The sequence below is a fragment of the Phoca vitulina genome, unplaced genomic scaffold, assembly GCF_004348235.1.
Source record: "Phoca vitulina isolate PV1807 unplaced genomic scaffold, GSC_HSeal_1.0 scaffold15, whole genome shotgun sequence".
Lineage (NCBI taxonomy): Eukaryota > Metazoa > Chordata > Mammalia > Carnivora > Phocidae > Phoca > Phoca vitulina.
Window position 1 is genome coordinate 3677321 of NW_022589718.1, and position 24410 is coordinate 3701730.

Below are 24410 nucleotides of genomic sequence, written 5' to 3' on the forward strand. Positions count from 1 at the left end.
GTTTCTATTTCATTGATTTCTGCTCTGATCTTTATTATTTCTCTTCTCCTGCTGGGTTTAGGCTTTATTTGCTGTTCTTTCTCCAGCTCCTTTAGCTGTAGGGTTCGGTTGTGTACTTGAGACCTTTCTTGTTTCTTGAGAAAGGCTTGTATTGCTATATACTTTCCTCTTAGGACTGCCTTTGCTGCATCCCAAAGATTTCGAATAGTTGTGTTTTCATTTTCATTGGTTTCCATGAATTTTTTTAATTCTTCTTTAATTTCCTGGTTGACCCATTCATTCTTCAGTAGGATGCTCTTTAGCCTCCATGTATTTGAGTTCTTTCCAACTTTCCTCTTGTGATTGAGTTCTAGTTTCAAAGCATTGTGGTCTGAAAATAGGCAGGGAATGATCCCAATCTTTTGGGATCAAATCAGGTTGAGACCTGATTTGTGACCTAGGATGTGATCTATTCTGGAGAATGTTCCATGGGCACTAGAGAAGAATGTGTATTCCGTTGCTTTGGGATGGAATGTTCTGAATATGTCTGTGAAGTCCATTTGGTCCAGTGTGTCATTTAAAGTCTTTATTTCCTTGTTGATCTTTTGCTTAGACGATCTGTCCATTTCAGTGAGGGGGGTGTTAAAGTCCCCCACTATTATTGTATTGTTGTCGATGTGTTTCTTTGCTTTTGTTATTAATTGCCTTATATAATTGGCTGCTCCCATGTTAGGGGCATAGATATTTACAATTGTTAGATCTTCTTGTTGGATAGACCCTTTAAGTAGGATATAGTGTCCTTCCTCATCTCTTATTACAGTCTTTGGTTTAAAATCTAATTTGTCTGATATAAGGATTGCCACCCCAGCTTTCTTTTGGTGTCCATTAGCATGGTAAATAGTTTTCCACCCCCTCACTTTAAATCTGGGGGTATCTTTGGTTCTAAAATGAGTCTCTTGCAGACAGCATATCGATGGGTCTTGTTTTTTAATCCAATCTGATAGCCTGTGTCTTTTCATTGGGGCATTTAGCCCATTTACATTCAGGGTAACTATTGAAAGATAGGAATTTAGTGCCACTATATTGCCTGTAAGGTGACTGTTACTGTATATTGTCTGTGTTCCTTTCTGGTCTATGTTGCTTTTAGGCTCTCTCTTTGCTTAGAGGACCCCTTTCAAGATTTCTCGTAGGGCTGGTTTCGTGTTTGCAAATTCCTTTAGTTTTTGTTTGTCCTGGAAGCTTTTTATCTCTCCTTCAATTTTCAATGACAGCCTAGCTGGATATAGTATTCTTGGCTGCATATATTTCTCATTTAGTGCTCTGAATATGTCCTGCCAGTCCTTTCTGGCCTGCCAGGTCTCTGTGGATAGGTCTGTTGCCAATCTAATGTTTCTACCATTGTAGGTTACAGATCTCTTCTCCCGAGCTGCTTTCAGGATTTTCCCTTTGTCTCTGAGACTCGTAAGTTTTACTATTAGATGTCGGGGTGTTGACCTATTTTTATTGATTTTGAGAGGGGTTCTCTGTGCTTCCTGGATTTTGATGCCTGTTTCCTTCCCCAAATTAGGGAAGTTCTCTGCTATAATTTGCTCCATTATACCTTCTGCCCCTCTCTCTCTTTCTTCTTCTTCTGGGATCCCAATTATTCTAATGTTGTTTCGTCTTATGGTATCGTTTATCTCTCGAATTCTGCCCTCGTGATCCAGTAGTTGTTTATCTCTCTTTTTCTCAGCTTCTTTATTTTCCATCATTTGGTCTTCTATCTCACTGATTCTTTCTTCTGCCTCATTTATCCTAGCAGTTAGCGCCCCCATATTTGATTGCACCTCATTAATAGCCTTTTTGATTTCTACTTGGTTAGATTTTAGTTCTTTTACTTCTCCAGAAAGGGTTTCTCTAATAACTTCCATGCTTTTTTCAAGCCCAGCTAGTATCTTTAAAGTGATGATTCTGAACTCTAGATCTGACATCGTACTAATGTCCGTATTGAGTAGGTCCCTGGCAGTCGGTACTACCTCTTGTTCTTTTTGTTGAGGTGATTTTTTCCGTCTTGTCATTTTGTGCAGAGGAGAATAGATTAATGAGAGAACAAAATGCTAGCAGGGTAACAATGTCCCCAGAAAATATACTCTAAACAAATCAGAAAAGACCTGAAGCAGTGGGAAAAGAAAGGGAAAGAGAGAAAAAAGAAAAAGAAAAAAAAAAAAAAGAAAAAGAAAAAGATAAAGATAAAGATAAAAAGAAACAAAAACAGAACAAAACAAAACAAAACAGAAACAGAATGTGATCAAATATGATCAGGCTGGTTTATAAATCAGTGCCACACACTAGATTTTGGGTATATTTTGGTCTGTTAAAAGAAAGTGCCTCCAAAAATTTTAAAGAAAGAAAAACTTATATATGTACAAAAATAAGGGTTGATATGATGAAGGGATGGAATATGACTGTAAAGATGGAAATTATAAAAAATTTTAAAAAAGGATTTGATAAGTTGTTTGAAAAAAGAAAGAAGAGGATTAAAAAAAAAAAGAAAGAAAGAAAAAAGGGAGAGAATGTGATCAGGCAGGGGAGTAGAAAAAAACCATACACTAGAGATTTAGAGTATATTTTGATCTGTTAGAAGAAACTATCTCAAAATTTTAAAGAGAGAACAACTTATGTATATATGCCAAAAATACGGGTAACTACTATGAAGGGATAGATTATGACTCTAAAAATGAAAAATAAAAATGTTTTTTTAAAAAAGGGATTGATAAGATGTTGGTTGAAAAAGGGAAAAAGAAAAATTCAAAAAAAAAAAAAAAGAAAAAAGACAGTTAAGAAAAATAATTAACTTTGAAAGACTAAAGAATCATGGTAAAAAAGCCATGAATTCTATGTGCAGTATTCCCCTAGCGCTGGAGTTCTGCCGTTCTCATTGATCGGTAAACTTGGTCTTGGCTGGCTGTTCTCACTGATCTTCTGGGGGAGGGGCCTGTTGCCATGGTTCCCAAATGTCTTTGCTGGAGGCAGAATTGCCCCACCCTTACCCGGTCTGGGCTAAGTAATCTGCTCGGGTTTGCTCTCTGGAGCTTTTGTTCCCTGCAAGCTTTCCATACAGCTTTGGAGGCGGAGAGTGAAAATGGCGGCCTCCCAATCTCCGCCCCGGAGGAGCCGAGGACTCTGGCCCCGCTCCTCAGCGAGCCCCCAGAGAAAAGCAGTCAGTCACTCCTGTCTCCCCAGTCTCCAGCTGCACTCCGTGCTCACCCGGCCTGTGACCGCGCGTTTCTATCTGGCACCCGACCCCGGGTGGAGTCTCCAAACCCAGCAGATCCCTGCGGTGCGCTCCCGCGCCACTCCTCCCTGGGGGAGGAAGGTGAGTCTCCCCGGATCTGCCACTCGTTGGGTCCCTGCTGGAGGAGCAGTGGCCCGACTGTGCCGCGGATCACGGTTTATGGCAACCCCGAGCTGAGAGCCCGCGCCTGGGCTCTGTCTCTGCAGCCGGCTTCCCCGCTCCGATACCTGGGAGCTCTGCCGCACTCAGGCACCCCCGGTCTTTCTGTGACCCCGAGGGTCCTGAGACCACACTGTCCCACGAGGGTTCCACCCCCCACTTAGCCACCAGAGTGACGTCCCTCAGCGGAGCAGACTTCTAAAAGTTCCGATTTTGTGCTCCGCGGCTCTATCACTTGCCAGAAGCGGCCGACGGAGCCCCCTCCCCCGCCGTCTATCCTCCCGAATATCGCCTCGGATTCACTCCTCCGCGCGTCCTACCTTCCAGAAAGTGGTCGCTTTTCTGTTCAGAGTTGTTGGTATTCTTTTCTTCGATCTCCTGTTGAGTTTGTAGGTGTTCAGAATGGTTTGATCCCTATCCAGCTGAATTCCTGAGAGGAGACGAAATCCAGGTCTCCTACTCCTCCGCCATCTTGCTCCGCCCCCTCAGTGTGGTTTTGATTTGAATTTCCCTGATGGCTAATGATGATGAACATTTTTTCATGTGTCTGTTAGCCATTTGTATGTCTTCAGAGAAATGTCTTTTCGTGTCTTCTGCCCATTTTTTGACTTGATTATTTGTTTTTTTGGGTGTTGAGTTTCAGAAGTTCTTTATAGATCTTGGATACCAACCCTTTATCTGTAGTGTCATTTGCAAATATCTTCTCCCATTCTGTGGGTTGCCTCTTTGTTTTGTTGACTGTGTCCTTTGCTGTGCAGAAGCTTTTTATCTTGATCAAGTCCCAAAAGTTCATTTTTGCTTTTGTTTCACTAGCTTTTGGAGATGTATCTTGAAAAAAGTTGCTGTGGCCAATGTCAAAGAGGTTACTGCCTATGTTCTCCTCTAGGATTTTGATGGATTCATCTTACATTGAGGTCTTTCATCCATTTTGAGTTTATCTTTGTGTATGGTGTTAGAGAATGGTCGAGTTTCATTCTTCTGCATGTGGCTGTCCAATTTTCCCAGCACCATTTATTGAAGAGACTGTCTTTTTTCCATTGCATATTTTTTCCTGCTTTGTCAAAGGTTATTTGACCATAGAGTTGAGGGTCCATATCTGGGCTCTCTCTTCTATTCCATTGGTCTATATGTCTGTTTTTGTGCCAGTACCATGCTGTCTTGGTGATCACAGCTTTGTAATATAGTTTGAAATCGGGCAACGTGATGCTCCCAGCTTTTTCTTTTTCAACATTTCCTTGGCGATTCAGAGTCTTTTCTGGTTCCATACAAATTTTAGGATTGTTTGTTCCAGCACTTTGAAAAATGTCATTGGAATTTTGATTGGGATGGCATTGAAGGTATAGATTGCTCTGGATAGCATAGACATTTTAACAATGTTTATTCTTCCAATCCATGAGCATGGAATGTTTTTCCATCTTTTTGTTTTCTTGATTATACTATTTTCCTTTAATTTCTGATGCCCTCTCCAATTCTCCAGCTCCCAACCTCCTTAATAACAGAGAACAGAGTCATACTCATCTAACACAACATCTAACATATTTGGCAGGTCCTTAAAAATGTGTTGAATGAATGAGTATCCTAAATCAATTGATCATTAACCAGTTTAAAGGCAGTTCTTTGCCCTAGAAACTATTTCTGAGTATACTTCATATACTGATACCAGTCCCTGTGTTGGGCTTCCAGCCTTTCTGTAGAAATGTCTACATCTTAGAGCTCCAGGGAGAAGGGCCAGGTTTGGCTGGTACTTTTGCTAGAAGTGCAGAAGGGATGCACAGATTGTAAATAGGTGTAGAGTATCGATCATAAGCTTTGGCTTATGACCTTACTACTAATTTTAAGAAAAATTACATGGTTTGGCTTAAAGTATGCATAATAAGGTGAAAAATGAGTTATTCAAGCATCCACTTTCACCTTAACAACCTTCTTTTTCTTTTCTTTTCTTTCTTTTTTTTTTTTTTTAATGTAAGATCAATATCCCTTAAAATATAATGGAAAGTACCAGTTTGGGTCTTTCAGCCCTCATGAGGTATCCACTCCTCATTTACTAGGCTCAGACACTTCAGTAACTCCCTGATTTGTAATTTCCTGTTATCTCTGGGCTCTAACTCTCTCCATGGGTTCTGTGGCATCTCCCAGGTATGGTTGGCGAGGTAGGTGAAGAAACGCCAACTCTTCCCTGTCCTGCTTGGTCTAGTTAGTTCCCATAGTATACAGCACAAAGGTGTGAAATAATTAGTGATTTAGTTAATTAATTAATTAATTTATTTCTGAGGGTGAAGGGAAAACTCAAAGCTTTAAGTATCATCAGTAAGGATGACTCAGTAGACATAGCCTCATGCCTTAACCAGGTGTCTTGCCCTAAATATTTGTCTCTGTCCAGGAAAAGACCTCTGGGAGGAGCTTCTCTTCTTTATATAGGGTCCATTTCCTCTCAATGATCCCCAACCCCTGGCACTACATTTCCTCAAATGTCACCCATTAACTGTGATGAAGGGGTCAGGGAGGCAGACTAAGATTTAATAATCTAAGGTCAAGAGAATAAATGGCAGTGGGTACCCCCCCACACACTGATGATAATACTCCTCCCAAAGATGAACATTAATTATGAGAGAAATATTACAGATGAATGCCTTAAAGAGAAATGAGTTATTTTGCAAGACAACACTCTCTCCAGCAGTCTGGACATCTTATTATTTTGCAGAAAATACATAATTCCCTTTTTTCCATCCTATCCCCACCTTCATCCTTCTGCTCATGCCATTTTATTTATTTATTTATTTATTTATTTATTTATTAAGATTTTATTTATTTATTTGACAGAGAGAGAGATAGCGAGAGCAGGAACACAAGCAGGGGGAATGGGAGAGGGAGAAGCAGGCTTCTTGCCGAGCAGGGAGCCCGATGTGGGACTCGATCCCAGGACCCTGGGATCATGACCTGAGCCGAAGGCAGATGCTTAACGACTGAGCCACCCAGGCGCCCCTGCTCATGCCATTTTAAATTGCACTCTTTGGGCCTGCTTAGAATAAGAGAAGGGGCTATTATAGGGCCAGGTCCTCATCCAAGGCTGCTCTTTAATAGAAAGATGCTTCATGATTGCTGTCCCATTAAGGAATAGATTAACTCCTTATCTGAGAGTCCGCCTTACCCTCAATTTCTAACTAGCAGGAAGGGAGCCCATGGATTAATCTTCCCCTTGTATGATATAGGTAATTGATGGTCTTTGTGCACAATAGCCAGGTCCCATGATCTAACAAAGGATTTATTTTTTTCTGATTCATGCTTCACTTTCATTGTCTTACAAAAGAATAAAAATCAAGCTGAATTTAAGTATTTTGTGCTGGGTTTAACTGATCACTGTTCCCAAAGAAAAGAAAATTATACAAACTCTCCTAGAAAATTCAGCCAGCATGGTCATCTTAACTTTATGATATATACTCCAGTTAATTAAGAAAAATGTTCAAGTCATTAAAGAAATCTTAAAAAACAATGAATCATGGAACACTACATCAAAAACTAATGATGTAATGTATGGTGATTAACATAACATAATAAAAAAAAAAGTCTATGGTATATCTTATTTTCAACAGAATGGAATGGGAAAAAAAGAAATTTTAGGACTCGGGGTTCCCTCTAATGTTATTTTTTTTTCTTTTTTCCTTGTAGGGAAGTGACGCCGATATGGTGGATAAGAATAAGTGCTGTACACTCTGTAACATGTCCTTTACCTCGGCAGTGGTGGCTGACTCACATTATCAAGGCAAAATCCATGCCAAAAGGTTAAAACTGTTGCTAGGAGAGAAAACCCCACTAAAGACCACAGGTATGTGTGTGAACAATGACCACAGGAGACACTGAAGTCGGAGCGCTGCGCCTGTCCCGTTAATTGTGCTCCCTCTTCAGAAGAGGCTGCCTGAATAGAGTCTAAAAGTAGATGTCCTTCGAAACCTAAAGGGATGGGCAGGTAGCCCAGCAGACCTTGCTGTCCTAAGACTGTTAAATACAATTGCAGGTGCTCATTCTCTCACCCTGGCTCCGTCAGATTAGTAATTCAGCAGCTGGCATCTTCTGCAAGGCTGTTTGCATCCTGCAAGATGTTGTCTATCATATTTATTACATATCTTATGTAAGATACTGTACCTATTATATAATGAATGCTGTTCTTCTGTAGCTTCAGTGTGTAATCCATATGGGTAACAGGTGGTGTTTTGTGTCTAGTGGGTCGATTCACTGCCTGTGCTTGTGTAATGCAGGCTATCATCCTGCCCTTATCTTGGTGAGGGTGGGCACGAGGAAAACTGTGGTCTTTAAAAACAGTTTCCTTTGCAGACAACTAAGGTGTTTTTTATTCCCCCCGCCGCCCCTTAGGTGACAATTCCTGTTGTTGTCTGTAATTCAAGCCTGTTAACTTTCACAGCAAAAAGCTTAAATATTGATAAAAGATCATTTGACCCTGTAATTGCTTAACTAAAATAATTCTTCATAAGTCTATCCAATTATGAAACTAAAATACTTTTATAATTGAATCGAGTTAGACTATTTGGAAAAAGTTTAAATTATGGTGAAGATGTTCCCAGGCTGGGTTATAATCCCAAGAAGTTGGGGTATATTTCATGATGTCTACTCTTCCAATGCAATTAAAATTTAGCAGTGCATTTTATCTGTCTAATGAATCGTGCATAAATCGTGGGCATAATTATTTTTTAAATGGTATTTTGGAGATTGGAGAGAGCCTAAAACAATACTTGGCTTTTATTCTCACCAGTGTTTTCCTTAGGAAAAATATCTTCTTTCACCTCGAGAATAGCAAGTAATCTTTCCACTGTATTTTTCTACTCAGTTTAACTAAAGGGTATTGTTTTTGTAAAGGTGACTATGATATTCAGATATAGGACAGGGTTGCAAAACGCCTGAAATCTGGAGCTTAGCTCGGCTTTTTCCTGGGCACACTCCGTGTGCTAGCATTTTATAAGCAGTCACTCGGTTGAAACTCCTGATTCTTGCTCTCTAAAAGGTTGGATATTCACCTTGTAACCTACTCCCCACCAAATTTCCTAAAATAGACACCTCAAAGAAACAGTCACTGGAAAATTTTTACCTGTTTTCCACGAATGAGTAACTAGCCCATTTGTTCTTTCTGCCTAAGCAGAGAATTGCTGTTAAATTTAATTTTGGACGTAGTGATGGAAGAGGGGAAGCTCTATCTTTGTTTATCATGTCAATTAGCAAAGGGGAGAGTTATTATTTCTGTAAAAAAAAAATCACCACATGGCACAAATGGTTCTTTGTGAATTTAAATATATCCTCCAGATAACCAAGCACCAGTTTGTTTTCCTGAATTCAAATACCCTACGAGCTGGTAAATATAACTTGGGGGTAATTTGTTAGTTCCCATCAGTATATTCCAAAGGAAAAATCAAGAGCACTTAAACTGCAACCTTTACTTCATGACTTTGTCTTGATGTCCACAGAGCTGGCCCAGTCCTCAGTGTGATCAAAGTCACGGTGCCAGTTAGGCCAGAAGGGGATGGGGGTGGGGTGGGAGGTAAGTAGCTCTATCAGCTTGTAGCTTGAGCTGGGGAAACAGATTTCAGCTGCTTTATGCCAGAATCTCCCTTCCTCATCTAACTCACAGTGCCCAGGCTGCACATCCCCCTTCTGGAGCTTAGGCTCTCATCCGTTCTCTTTAAAGCTGCTTGGACCCGAAAGGGTCTTGGAGGATAGCAACACCAGACAGAATTAGAGGGTCTGGGAGCTAAATTGTTCCCTGGGCTTGGGTTGGTGTTAACCCAGCTGCTGGCAGGGACCAGAGGAAGCAGTGTGTCCTGCTAGGGCCAGGTGAGTCATTAGGTACAAGGATAAGTAGAAGGTAGGCATTGGGAGGTGTGGCAGAGGATACGATTTGAAGGCTTAATGGGAGAGTGGTACCTAGCAATGGAGAGTCTAGGGACAGAGATCCTGCAGAGAACAAGCTGGGTACTGGCATTGGGAAAGTCTGCTAGGTGGTAGCAGGGCCCTGGCTGCAGGCTGGTGAAAGTAAAGGCTGTTAGAGTGTGACAGGGCACCATAATTTAAGACAAGAGGGCTGGGATAGAAGTCAAGTGTAAGGAACAAATCAGGAACCTGATGTCCAGACTGAGGATATAGGTTGAAGCTTGATCTCAAACACAAATTCACATGATATAAGTAAGGATAAGGACCGAGAGGCACGAGAAAAGAACACCTAGGCCATGGGCTTCCTGAGCTACTAAGTTCAATCTCTCCAGCTCCCTGAATAGAGTCAGGATGACCTGCCATCCTTCCTTGCTGCCTGAGGCCAAGCCCAGTGACCATTCTTGAAGGACGTCACCCTCTAAGCTGTGGCTGCCCTATGCACATCTAGGAACAGCTCTGCCTAATCAACCAGCTTGGCTTAAAATTATTTCTGTAATGAAAACAAAAGGGGAAAAAAAAGAACATATAAAACCCAAACTGACTGAATTAAGATGCTAGAGAGAAGCAAGTCCCTTGCTCAAGTATGCCGTGTAAGCTACCCCTCCCAGAATCACAGGCTCTTGAACTGTAGTGATTTCTGGGTAGGGATAATTGAAGCACAACTCAGTGCTTCCCCCAGCTACTCTGTCTGATGAGGGTGAGCAATTGGTGTCTGTGAATCATTACCTTTCCACCTACTCAAGATGTGCTTTGATCAAGCATCAACTGGATATCTTGCAGAATTATTGCACTTAGAGTTGTCTTCTCCAGATGGGAACATGTTTACTAGAATTTCTGAAATGCTTGACAGAGCTGCTGGCACAAATACCAGCTCCCATTCTTGTTGTTTGGTGTGCTTCAGAATCTCTGTTCTCGTTCATGATGAAAGCTTGAGGAGAATTCTCGGCCCACTGTATTCTCAAAGGGTCAGCAGACCTCAGCATGGAGGTCTAGCCCAGATTGGAGGCTGGCCGGGTTGCCACACCATGAGAAGGATTTAGAGGAGGTATAGTCCAGAGGTTGGAACCGTGAAAGGCATGACAATCCTCTCTTCAGGGGGAGAATAAAAGAAGCAGAGGTGGTTTAGCATGGAAAAGAGATTGCTCAGGGGCAAATCTTTGGAAGGCTGTTATGGGAAAAAAGAGATTCATGGTATGTGTGTGTATGTGTGTGTGTGAGTGTGAAACAGTATGTAAAAATATATGAGTGTGTGTGAGTGGGAGTGTGTGAGAATAGGTGAGCAGGTGTGCATGTGTGTGCGTGTGTGAGTGTGAGAGAACATTGTGAGAATACGCGGAAGTGTGTGTTTATGTGTGCATGGGTGTGAGAGTATGTAAGAATATGTGAATGTATGTGTGTAAAGGAGTGTGTGAGAATATGTGAGTGTGTGAGAGAATATATGTGTATGCATGTGTGAGTGTCAGAGAAAGTGCGAGAATATGTGTGTGTGTGAGAGTGTGTGTATGTGTGTGCATGTGAGTGTGTGAAAGCATTATGAGAATATGTGAGTGTGTTTGTGTGCGTGTGAGTGTGAGAATATGAGAGTGTGTGAGAGAATATATGAGTGTGTATGCATGTGTAAACGTGAGAGTGTGTGAGTGTGCATGCGTAAGTGTGTGAGAATGAGAGTATGTGAGTGTGTGTGAGAATATGTGAGAACGTGTATGCATGTGTGAGTGTGAGTGCATGTGAGGGAGTGTGTGAGTGTGTGCTTGGATGCAACAGATGTACCCAATGAGTGGGTAGAAAATTAAGGAGTTAGATCTGAACTCAAGATAAGAAAATGATTACTAAGTTTCAGAGATATTAGATTTCTGTAATGAAACCAAAAGGAAAGCCAACCAACTGGATCAAGATGCTGGAGAGAGCAGCGCCCTGCTCAGGTATGCTGCTGTGTAAGCCGTCCCTCCAGAGTAGCAGGCCCTGGAGCTGACAGCAGACTCAGGTGGGATGTGTGGCCGAGGGGGCGGGGTGTTGCTGAAGCAGAAGCTGGTTGATACTTGGCAGGGCATTTCTTGAGGGGATTCCATCCAGAGACATCAGCCTAGATGATATTTAAAGTCTTTCCACCCTGATTCTCCGCCCAATGCTACCTGCAGGCTTGACCCACTAACCTGATAGGCAGCAAGAATGATGGTCTGGGAGTCAGGAGACAGGAGCCCAGGCCCCAGCTTGGCCTAAGGTGCTGTGTGATCTTTGGTAGGTCCATTATCCTTTCCAACTTCACTTGTCTCATCTGTCATTTCATTCTAACTCCAGATGCTGTTACCTCATTGGCCCTTTTATGGAGCAAACGATAGATTTAAAAAGCTTTGGAAAGTAGAAGGTTATTCACAGGTGAGCATGTGGTAAATAAGTTGATGGGGTGGGGGGACAGCCTAACTCCTTTCTATCAAAGACTCTGACTTCCTGGTTAACACGGGGTTGTTCAAATACTACCTTGGGAACAGCACAAAGGGACATCGTGTGTGTCTCCTTGGAGACAAGACTGTCTGGGACAAGTTCCATGACCAAGGCAGGCAGGGCCTAGCACTGGAGCTGCCCACTGGAGTTAGGCAATGCTAGTGGGCATGGGGGGTCAGGGGATGGCTGCTGGGCTGAGGAGACAAAAGGGCCCTGGGCGTGAAGGAGACCCGTCAGGAGGAGAGAGACCCGGTCACTAAGCTGGGGGGTAGCACCCTGGATCTGGAACTGATAACTGGCAAGTAAATGCAATAGTAAATCATTTTCAAGACTAGAACTCAAGATCTTCAATGATAAAAGAAGGAACCAGCCAACCAAATGAGGGCCCACAGAGGCTATAGATCTCGGGAATGCAGAAGAAGCTCTGTTAGCAGAATCGAAACACAAAATGGTAAGGGGCTAGAAGCTGATGCCGAACCTCAGAGGTCAGGCTGCTGCTGCTGGAATTCTGCTTAATTAATTCCAAATCCCTGAGGACTGGGATTTGGCCCTGGATGCCCCTCACAAGAAGCTGAGTCTGTGGGTGAAGGTGAGCACTTCCAACAGAGTGAGGAGGATGAGGAACCAGACAGAGCCTTGAGGATATGCGCTGCATGATGGCTTCATTCTGGGATCCTGGGCACTTCACTGTGGCTTTTCCCAAGTGGCTGCCTGGGTGGCGCATAAGGGTGTGCGCTGGAGGGCTGCAGGTCTGCCAGTGACCCAGCCCTGAGGGCAAAATCACTGCCTGCAGGAGACCAGATAGTGGTTTCCAAGCATGTCCCTGTCCTGATCCCCAGAGTCTATGAATAGGTGTTACACAGGAGGAGTTAAGACTGCATATGGAATTAAGATTTCTGACCTCTGGAATGATAATAAAATAAAATTGTGCTGTTTAAAGCCATTAAATGTGTGGTAATTTGTTATAGCAGCCTCAAGACAGACACAGACCTAAGAAAATACTTGGCCAAACAAGGCGGTCCTTGATATGCATTCCACATATCTACCTCAGGGAAGCTCGAATGCAGTGTAGACAACACTGACGTCACTCTGGACAGGGACTTACCTGAGGGACAAAAGGTCTATCTTCATATCGGGGTCTCATTCCCCAAATACAACTTATGACTAGACCTCTGGTCTATTTCCATCGATAGCAAGGTGAATTCCTTCCCCTAGCATGCAGGGGCTTGTACAGCTGAGCTCTTCTGGGCCTCCCACATCATTTCCTCTCTCTGCTCCACACACCTTCTCCAGACAGGTCTCCTGTACCACCAGCCCGCTGCTCCTTCCCTGCCACTGTACTATAGCCCAGAGGCCCTTCCCTCTTCCTGCTGTGGGTCTCCACAGCTTCATCTTCCAAGCATCAGTCTCCACGCAGTCTCCGAAGTGAGTCATGGCTGCTGGAAATCTCAAGGCATATGGCACTGGCTTTAAAGGGAGACATATGTGGGCCTCTCCCTTTATTAGCAGAGGACTTCACTTGCCTCAGCCTCCTTTTCCCCATCTGTACGGTGGATATAATGCTATGACTTCTAGTAAGGGTTTTCCATGATGATTATATGAGCTGGTTGATAAATGCAAAGTGCTTATCACAGTGCTCAATAAATCTTAGCTCTGTCCACTCAGGAAACGGAGCTATTTTTATTTACTCTTCTTTGAATGCTGTGCCATATATTTTGCACTTAAAATATCTTATTGTCTATTGTCCATGGCTGCTTCCCTTCAGTGAGTTTACCTCATCCATAAGTCTTCAAGCGCTCTTCACAGAGGAACCATGTCTCCACACTTATTCTGAATTCTGCCGCATTCCTGTATACAGCCTTGCCTGCCGTGTTCTTCTCCATGACAGAGAGTGACAGAAAAATATAATCTGGTGTTCAGACCCTGCTTGAGGACTAGTGCAAGCATAGAAGTATGGGCCAGGGTACACGGTCACAGAAACCTGGGGAAAAAGAAGAATCAAAACAGCCACAGAAATCTACCAAACAAAACATTAATCCATTGTGACTGGGTAGATAGGGGGGAAAGGGAAAGAGCCAAGAGAAATAAGTAGGAGATGATTTGAACAGGGGTTAAGTTGGAAGATGAGAGAAACAGCCTGAATGCTCAAAAGGCTGGCCACTGAGGCTTTGGATTGTGTGCTGGGGGCTCTGGATGTGTGCCAGGCAGGGAGCTATTAATAAAGGTGTTGGCCCAGCCATCCAGGGTGCAGACTAGCTGATACCAGCAGTCTTAGGAGGAAGCACAGCAGTCCTAGGAGGAAGCCAGTGCAAGGTGCTGGGGTGGGGACAGATATGAACTGTGAGCTGGGAAGATCTCTGGGTAAAGATCAGGAGATGGAGAAGGAAGCTGAGTTGGGAATCCAAGGGGCATCAGGTATGTCAGATGGGAGCAGGACAGAGGAAAGTCAGGGCTGGGTGATTCTGCCAAATCCATTATTGTCTGTGGCCTCTCAATTGCCCCTGCCTCATGGAAGGCAGTGTAGCTTCTAACACGGAGCTCAACCGATGCTTAAGATGTGTCACTGTTGCCTCCAGGAGTGGCTGCAGGAAGTCCTAGCTGCCTCTAAATGGAGCTTCTCACTAAGTGGAGGCTCAGCCAGCTCCAGTCCCACTGGGCTTTCTGGCCATAGGTAGTTCAGACTGCATCGAGCATGGGGCCCTCTGCTGGTGACTGACTCACCCAGCGAAGCTGGCATTCTCAGACAGAAAATGTCCACCCCAAGGGATAGAAGTCATTTCTCCATCAAAGTTGAAATTCCCTCATCTGGTAGCTGCCATAAGAGAATTCATAACATGGAGGTTTATTTCATTATTTTCTTAGCTTAGTCCCTCTCAACAAACATCCTGTGTCCTGGAAACACAAAGATGAATGAGACACCCCTTGCCCTCTGGAGGCTCCCCATGGAGTAGGAGGGAACACAGACACTGGAATACAATAAACCACACACTGGGAAGGTCTACAAATACAATAGGATATTGAATAGGTTAAAGTAATTGTGGTTGGAATGTTCTGAAAAGTATTTATGAGGAGAGCCATTTAAGTGAGGTCTTAATAACCGTCTAACCAATGGGGATTGTTAGGGAAGGGTCTCAGTTTCTTAAAGGAATCCTTAATCTAGATCTGGGTTTCTCGTCTCAGGAGTCTCGACATTCTCAATTGGGGGAGGGGTTGTTCTGTGCACCACAGGATGTTTAGCAACATCCCTGGCCTCTACCCACTAGATTCCAGAAGAACCCCACTAGTTGTGACAATAAAAAAATGTCTCTAGACATAGCCCAATGCTTCCTAGGGGGAAAATCTGACTCCAGTGGAGAACCATGGATGTAGATTAAGGATTAGCAAACTTTGGCCTGAGGACCAAATCTGACCTGCTGCATGCATCTGACCTGATCTGCAAGCCAAAAATGGTTTTTATGTTTGTAAATGGTTTAAAAAAATCAAAAGAATATTTTTTGACACCGGAAAAATATATAAAATTCATATTTCAGTCCATAAATAAAGTTTTATTGGAACACAACCATACACATTCATTTATGTTCCATCAAGACTGATTTTGGGCTACAGTGGCAGAGCTGAATAGTTGTGACAGGAACCATATGGTCCACAAAGCCTAAACTATTTGCTACATGGTCCTTTACATGAAAGATTTGCTGACCTCTGATCCTGTTAATGATCTCAAGGAAGAGGCAGCACAGAGAGAATGGTGCTGGTGTGGGTTTGTATATAAAATGCAAGCATTTTCCTGGGCTCTGCACACCTATGAGGAGCAGGGGGAGGTACCGGGTGGGACAGGGATCAGCAGATAGATGTGACTGAGGGCAGAGGAAAGTTTGAGAGATGTACCTTGGGGAGGTACCCCAAGAATTGAGAATGAGGGGAATCCTTCCCCTTGTTAAGAGCAAGAAAGTTCTCCAGAGAAGCTGTAAGACTTGAGTGATAGCCAATGTCTCCACTAGGTCTAAAAATCTAAGACATTTATGAAGACTCAGCAGATGAATATTACTCATATTTTGCCAAAGCCTTAGTATGCTTATAACTCGTGATTTTTAATTCTTAGTTGAAATCTATGATCCAATCTATATTAGTTTCCCGGGGCTGCTGCAACAAATTAGCATAAACTGGGTGGCTTAAAAGAACAGAAATTTATTCTCTCATAGTTCTGGAGGCTGAAAGTCAGAGACTGAGTTGTGGGCAGGGCCATGGTCCCTCTGAAGGCTCTAAGGAAGAATCTTTCCTTGCCTCCTCTTGCCTTCTGGTGGCTGTTGGCGTCCCTTGGCATTCTAACCTTTATGCTCCAATCTCTGTTTCCACTGCCACATGCCTGTCTTCCCTGTATGTCTCTGTGTCCTTCCTCTTATTGTAAAGACACCAGTCACTAGATTTCAGGCCCGCCCTCGTTCAGTATGACCTCATCTCAGCTTAACTAATTACATCTGCAAAGATCTTGTTTCCAAAGGAGTTCCTATTCTGAAATTCTGAGTGCACATGTATTTGGCCAACTTCTTTTAACTGATGGCACATGACAAAAGCTGCAGGCCCTGAGATTATGCTTGCTAGCTAGTGTTTTTTTCCCCCCTTTCTCGTGATAAACCCATACAAACAAGATAATTGAAATAAGAACGAGGCTGTGTTCTTACTCAAAATGCTAAAGAAGACATCATTTAGCTATTCTTTAAAAATTTTTTTGAAGAGAATATGAATTATGTAGTCAAAATCTGAAGCGTAGGAAAAAGGCTGTAAACTACAGGTATTCCCCATTGTCTCCCATTAATCAAAGTGAAATTTTGAGATTATCCATAATCTGAACATTAGGTTTTGTATTTAGGATTAACAAGAAAATTAATTTGTGTTTGTGGCAGACAAGTTCTTCATCCAAAATCCATTTGCTTCCTACATTCCCCAGACTTTGAATTGATTATGTGTAGATGTAACGTGCATTACTTTAAGACCAGGCTACAAGACAGAGGAGGGCCATTCAATCTACATTAGACTTTGCAAGAACAAGAAAGATGCCTTTATTTTGACACTTTGGGGTTGTTTGTTATTGCAGGAGAGCCTAATCTATCCTGGTTGATTCATCGTCCCTTAAAGTTACTGTTTCACATATAAGCTTTTATGAATACATCTATCATTCTTAGCAAAAATGGATATTGAGCACTCTCTTTTATGTGATTCTCAGACATCATTGGCTTGACAGGAAATGGCATCAAACTTGGCAGTAACCTTTCTTTCATTTTTGACCCTTACGAGTTTGAAGTTGCTGTAATGTGTGTGTGTCTTAGCAACAGTAGAAGATTGATAGCAAACACTTCCGAAGTATGCTCCATAGGCATTACAGCATCATGGCTCTGTTGATGAATGCACGTAGAACGCTTCCTGGCACGTGGTAGGCATTTAATAAATATTTGTTAGATGAGTGAAAATTGGAAGCATAATTGAGAATAATGATAGGCATTTAAATACCTATAGCTTTATTTTTGAATGAATTGGTTATTTAAATTTCTGATAAATATAATGATCAAAGGCAGTGGTTTACCAGCTTTACAGAAAATGTCATGCCTGTCCTGTCTGCTTCCTTGATTTAAGGAAACTTTTTTTCTCCTGGTAAAATAGGTGAAATACGGAGTAATGTAGAGTATAAGCAAAAGCTCTGAGGTCAGACTCCATTTTACAATCCAGTTATGCCTGTGTGAACTTATGGCAAAAAATATGTGCATTTAGCTTAGCTTAGTTTATTTATTTATTTTTCAAATTTTTATTTAAATTCCAGTTAGCTAACATACAGGGCAATATTGGTTTCAGGAGTAGAATTCAGTGGTTCATCACTTACATACAACTCCTAGTTAGCTTAGCTTAGTTTAGGCATGAGTTATATGTTGATGACTTGGAGTTAAATGTTAATGAATCAAAAATATATATTAAATAAGGTGTCTTTAAACAGAAGCACACATAAAACAAGGTTCTATATTGATCAATTGACCAAGATGTGACATAGGCTCACAGGAACCTAAGCTTGAATTTCCCCTAAGGAGCAATGGTTTGGTATTTGCTTATTCAGTGTTCTTTGGAGACTTTGTAAGGAACATAATTAACTGTGAATAACAGGAATTGACGATATCAAAAGTTATATTCATTACACCTATAAAAACATTTCAAAAAGTCTGTTCATCACTCGAAAATGAATAAAGATATATAACATTTTAAAGATCCTAGGGTATGGTAAAACCATAGTTGAGAGGGCAGAATGTAAACTAATAATAAAATAAGTGATCATAACTGATAATGTTAAAGACATTCTATCAGAAACATCACATTCATTGTTTCACTTGATCTTCATAAAAAGCACAAAGTCTGAAGTATCATTCTCTCTACTTTACCTGTGGGGGAATTAAGACAGCAGGGTAAAGTGACTTGCCTGATGTTATGCAGTAAAATAGCATAACTGGAACTTGAACCCAGGGCCTCTGATTGCACATTTTAGGACCTTTTCTTCATTTCGACATGGTGACAAATAGTGCTTCAAAATTGATCTACAGATTTTTGCTCACCTAATGAACAGCATAGTTCAGACTCTAAGGCTCTCACTAAAATGATCGGAAGGAACAAAGCCACAAAGATATATTTATAAACTTTAAATCAAGTATTTGTAGGAACAGTGAACAATATGGGAAAAGGAACAGTGAACAATATGGGAAAAGGAACAGTGAATAATATGGGAAAAGGAACAGATAAGCAATGATCTCGTCCACTCTGCTTGTCTTGTGTGTGTGTTTATCATATATCCTTCTTCTGCAGTCTTGTTTCTCTTCTTTCCTTTCTTATTTCCTGCAGAAAATGAGACAGACAGAGCTTTGGAACTTTTCCATAAATTTCTATGCCAGACACGGAATTGCTTATTTGAGTTCTCTGTTGAATGAATAAAGATCAGGGTGTTCTAGATCTGTTTGTAAGTTACATAAATTCAAATTTTAAAATAATATATGCACTCCAGGTTCAATCAGCACCTCCTATTTGCGTATAAGATTTCATACACTGCAGCAGTTCTATCATCTGAATCAGGTTATTTGGTTTGCCAGCATAGCTTGTCTAGATACTTGTTTTAATAGACGCAAACAATACTTTGTCAAACAGGCAGATCTTCATAGCAGTGCGTTTTCTCTTAAATTAGAAAAGCTGGCATGTTCTAAGATGTCATCTTTAGATCAATGCATTTGTTCCGATGATGTCTTTGGCTTTTCTAATGCTTACAACTACAAGTAATAGATTCATAGATTCGCAGAGCTGGAAGGTGCTTACCAATCATTGTTTCAACCATCTCATTTTTCTGATGAGGAAACAGGCCTAGAGAGGTAAAGCCATTTGCCCAGGGTGATATAACGGGTTGATGGCAAAGAGACTTCTTTTGTTTTGCAGTAATCTTTCCATGAGGTCACACTGTCGAGAGAAAACAAATGAGTCAGGCCGCTGACTATCATTCAGCAAATGGGGTTTAAATAAATAAGCAATGCGAGGCCAGCTAACTTCTTTTGGACACTACTTTTGAACACTGGATCACAAGAGGCTTGGAGCAATGATTAGATCAGGCTACTGTCTTTTTATTTTATATTTGATGACCAGAGAAACAAGAGATCAAAGATTGAATGGAATTAAAGATTTTAACAATGAGACTACTGCCTAGGTGATTTTCACAAATCCTTTTAAATAGCATAAACTCACTTTTCTTTTTTGGATGATCAAATAGTGGTATAAGACAGTTGATGATTTCAGCACCTTTTATGATATGGTTATACCTTTATTCCAGAAAGTGTTCTTTAACACATTTTTATGAAGGAATAGAGTAGAACAATAAAATTGTCAGTTTCCTGTGCTTATGCTGAAACTGACAATAGGAGATGTGGTCAGGGAGTGGAATCCATACACAGAATGCATTACTATTCAGAAAAAAACTCTGAGTGAGAGATTTTCTGGCAAGAACTCTTAAATCAACCATTGAAGATAAGAACCCGAAAACTGTCTAGCCTATGAAATTGAGAAGGCACTTGTAAAGTAAGCATTCTACCTAAAATAATTGGTAGTAAATGTCCCAGACTGTACTCTATCCTTTGAAATATCTGTATATTTTAAGTGGCAGCCTCAAAAGTCTTGTGTAACACTCAGGTTGGTTTCCTTAATAATCAGATACAATAAGTATAAATTACTGGATAGTACTTGAGTACAATAAATATCATATTTCTTTGTATTTTGAAAATCAGTGTAAATTACTCCTGTCCTCTAGCCCTGAAGATGGGTTAGAAGGATAGTCTTGGTCATTCTTTGGGGTACGCTCTCCTCCCTCTCTAGGACCACACAAGGGCCTAGAGGCATAAGGGCACCCTCAAGGAAGTCTCCCAGCCTGTGGGCTCTGGCTACTTTAGGGTCACCCAGGATGCTGTTGTGTGCTGGTCCACAGGCTGTGGGTGAAGCCCCAGGGCTTCCTCAGAAGTGGATCTCAACTTAGCTGTCTCCCTCACAGGTTGACATATTCCTTCATGTCAGAGACTTCCACTGATGGTTTCATCCCCTTTGTGTCAAGTGAGGCTATGGAAAAGAAGACCAAGGCTCAGGGCACCTGGGTGGTTCAGTCGTTAACCGTCTGCCTTCAGATCAGGTCATGATCCCAGGGTCCTGGGATCGAGCCCTGCATCGGGCTCCCTGCTCAGCGGGAAGCCTGCTTCTCCCTCTCCCACTCCCCCTGCTTATGTTCCCTCTCTCGCTGTGTCTCTCTCTGTCAAATAAATAAATAAAATAAAATAAAAAAAGAAGGCCAAGGCTCCATTATGTACATTTCTGGGGGATGTCCTGCCACCTTAGACATACTGTTTTTAAGATGCCCAGGTCTCTACCCATACTTGCAACCCTCTTTTTCCCCAGCCCCTAATAAGACAATTCCTTTCCTGATATCAGAAAGCACACCCTTCTTTGACACTCAGATTCCTTTGCTCTTTAGGTAGCTCAGAATAAGTGCATCTGTTTATTCTGTCCTGGGGGTGGGGAAAGCCAGACTTCAAGGCTTAACCCCCATTTTGGAATGCAATGGAAAACACCTTTCATTTTTATGAAGTGGGTCTACTGGAAAATAAGACAATTATTTAATTTCTCAGTAGGTTATTCTGCTATATAAATTGTCATATGACATAGATGCCAAACCAATTTATTTATCTGAAAGCTGGAAAAGATTAAATTTTGTGTTTTCTTACTTTACTCTCAGCCATCAGAGAAACTGCTTCTCTTGTGTAGGATTTCCTGCTAATCGTCTGCTGAATGCACACATTGTTGAGTCCTATTGCTGTCATTATGAATCCATCTAGGTTTTCAAGAGGATTTTGACCACTTGGAGGTACCATGAGTTGCAGCCATTCTTACTGTTGGTGCTACTGGCTAAAGATGTGGTCTGGGAGTTCTGAGTGCAGTCCTCAGAGCTGAGAGATATGGAGGTCTCTGGGAGAGTCCTCAGTCATTTGTAGGCATGATTGTTGCTCTACATCACCTGTTGATATTTCATAACTGAGAAGCAGGAGACTGAAGTTAAAGGTGTACTCAGGAATTCCCGCTGTAATTATACCTTGATTAATGTAAAGTGCTAATGATTATCAGCTTCATTTTGCTTTTCAGTCAACAGAGCTGATGAAATCTTAATACCTGGACCTTTCATTTTCAGTTAGTAAAACTCATATATCAAGCATGCTGCTGGATGGGGGAGGCAAGAACTAACTGTGGCATATACGTGAACATTTTACTTGATCTTTCTTAACACAAAGGGGAGATCATTTTTAGTCAAAATATAGAGTCAGAAAGAAAGATGTCCATACATCTGCCTAATCTTGATGATTTAATATTCAAGAGTTTTGCCTTAAAAAATGTTGTTTCATCCTGTGTCTAGCATGGAGAATGAGTTATCCCTAGAAATTCACAGAATCCTGAGTTACCATCTTACCCATCTCTGTTTCCAGCAAGATTCCATTTAACTCTTAAGTCCCATTATCTAGCATGGTTTAAATGTTCTCCCTTTCACCACTGGGTACAAACCTTCCTCAGCTACCCACCCCAGGGGCAGTAAACGTGTCTTAACATCATGCATCAGCTCCCTTAAGCTTCTTGTCTTCTAAAGGCCTACCATTCAGGCTCAGTCTGTTTTTCCTTTTTAGCAGCTTTGGAAAAACAGCTGGCCATCAGTCTAAATTCTGTAATCCTCTATGTGTCTCAAGTGTTATTAAGTAATGCTTCAGCTTCTCCTCTTCTGGCTCAGTAATCCCAAATCCTTTATTACTCATACACCTTTCTTCCTTAAGCCACCTCTCTGGCTCTTCTCTCTACTTCCTAGCATTCTACAATCCATCCTGGATCGCTTTGAAAGAATCTTAGATTGCTGTAGTCACCACAAACTTGTGACCAGATACATGAATGTTTCATGACCAGCAAGTGAGCTTTTCTGACTTAGTCTTCCCACACACTCCCTTGTCTCATGCTCACTATGTTCCTGGTCTGTGTGAGGGCAGGCTCTGTCAATTTGGCATAACTGATGTCAGCGTGGGACATGGGAAAACATGACGTAAGAGTTAGGAGATCTTGGTTCCGGTCTTCATTTTTTCTGTGGCCAGGATTCTGGGAACCAACTTTTATCAAGCAGGCACAACAGAGATAGCGAGATTGAACCATTAGCCCCATTTTATTTTAGGAAATATTTTCACTGCAGAAAGTCATCCTATCCTGAGTTAAATCTAGTTTGATTTTATTGCAAAACCTATTATTTTCTATCTGCTGCCTCTTAGGATTTTTTGAATAAATAGGCTTCTGTAGAATTAATGCAACTTAATAAAATAGTTCTGTGAGTTAACAAAAAGTATTTCCATTAAAAAAAAGTATTTCCATTCTAGATTTCAAGCTGCATGAGGACTAGTGTTGTATGCTAATGTAGAACATGGTGCCAGTACATAGATTTGAACAAATGAAACATAAAAATACAAATGAAACATAAAAACACAATACATAAGATGGAAGTAAAATGAGGTTCATGCCAGGTGCTGTCCCTCCAATCTGATCATTCCTAACCCTGGCTGCACACTAGAAGCACCTGCAAAGCTTTAAAGCCTGCCATTGCTCAGCTCCAGCCCCAGGGATTCTGATTTAATTGGCTTGGGTGGGGCCTAGAGTCCATAAGTGTTCAGGTGGGCTGAGAACCGCTGATTCTAATCCAGTACTTTCCAAATTTAATTTGCATACCAGTCACCTGAAACTCTCCTAAATGTTGAGTCTCATCTAGTGGTCCAGGGTGGGATCTGAGATTTGCAGCTCCAATAAACTGCCAGGTGATGTTGATGCTCTTGGTCTGTGGAGCACACTTGCAGTTGCAAATTTTAAGCAGCGTCACCTTCATTAGTTGTTAATGGCACCCTTGTCCTAAAAATTCTTCAATAGAAATCATTTATATTCTCTCTCATGCACTCCCTTTTGGCTGTGTCTGCATGGCAACAATGAAGTATGCAATTTGTGGTCAAGCCATAGTTAAATGAACAATTATGGATGATACATTTAAATAATTCAGGCTCTGGGTTGGCCTCTGTTCCCCCAGGGACTAAATTAACCTAAAGATTTTCTAACATTGATTTGCAAAGTCTTATCTAGCCTAAAACCTTTTCTTTATTTGCAATCATCCTCTGCCCACCAACTTCATTGCTTAATATGAGAAGCAGTGGTGTAAGGAAATGGTCTTTAAACTTGTAGGGATTGGAGGACCTTCTTGCCTTAGCATTTGGCACCCTGGATTCTCTTGATTCAACGGTTGGGAGTACCTAACATGATGGAGCAAAGGAGCTCAATCTGTCTTAGAAGACCTCAAGGAGTTCTAGAGTTGCTTTGTGGTTTTATAGAGCTAACTCAGAATAGCATTGGACCTTCAGATTTAACAGTTTCCAAGTGGCAGTTAATAAAAAGTACTTTATTTCTGAATTCCTGTATGAGTTCTAGCAGTTTTGGGGTGGAGTCTTTTGGGTTTTCCACATAAAGTATCATATCATCTGCAAAGAGTAAGAGTTTGACTTCTTCTTTCCCGATTTGGATGCCTTTGATTTCTTTTTGTTGTCTGATTGCTGTGGCTAGGACTTCTAATACTATGTTGAATAGCAGTGGTGATAGTGGACATCCCTGCCGCGTTCCTGACCTTAGGGGGAAAGCTCTCAGTTTTTCCCCATTGAGAATGATATTCGCTGTAGGTTTTTCATAGATGGCTTTTATGATATTGAGGTATGTATCCTCTATGCCTATACTCTGAAGAGTTTTGATCAAGAAAGGATGCTGTACTTTGTCAAATGCTTTTTCTGCATCTATTGAGAGGATCATATGATTCTTGTTCTTTCTTTTGTTAATGTATTGTATCACGTTGATACAATACATTTGTGGATGTTGAACCAACCTTGCAGCCCAGGGATACATCCCACTTGGTCGTGGTGAATAATCCTTTTAATGTACTGTTGGATCCTATTGGCTAGTATTTTGGTGAGAATTTTTGCATCCATGTTCATCAGGGATATTGGTCTGTAATTCT

General features: G+C 41.5%; 1 protein-coding gene across 4 annotated transcripts in view; it reads left to right on the forward strand.

Moving 5' to 3' along the window:
• ZMAT4 (zinc finger matrin-type 4) overlaps nucleotides 1-24410 on the forward strand; it is a 353920-nt gene that overhangs the window by 183054 nt on the left and 146456 nt on the right. For all 4 annotated transcript variants that reach the window (XM_032413353.1, XM_032413355.1, XM_032413354.1 and 1 more), the window contains one exon: nucleotides 7079-7235. In XM_032413353.1, coding sequence (XP_032269244.1) covers nucleotides 7079-7235 — 157 coding nt within the window. The remainder of the gene's footprint in view (nucleotides 1-7078; nucleotides 7236-24410) is intronic.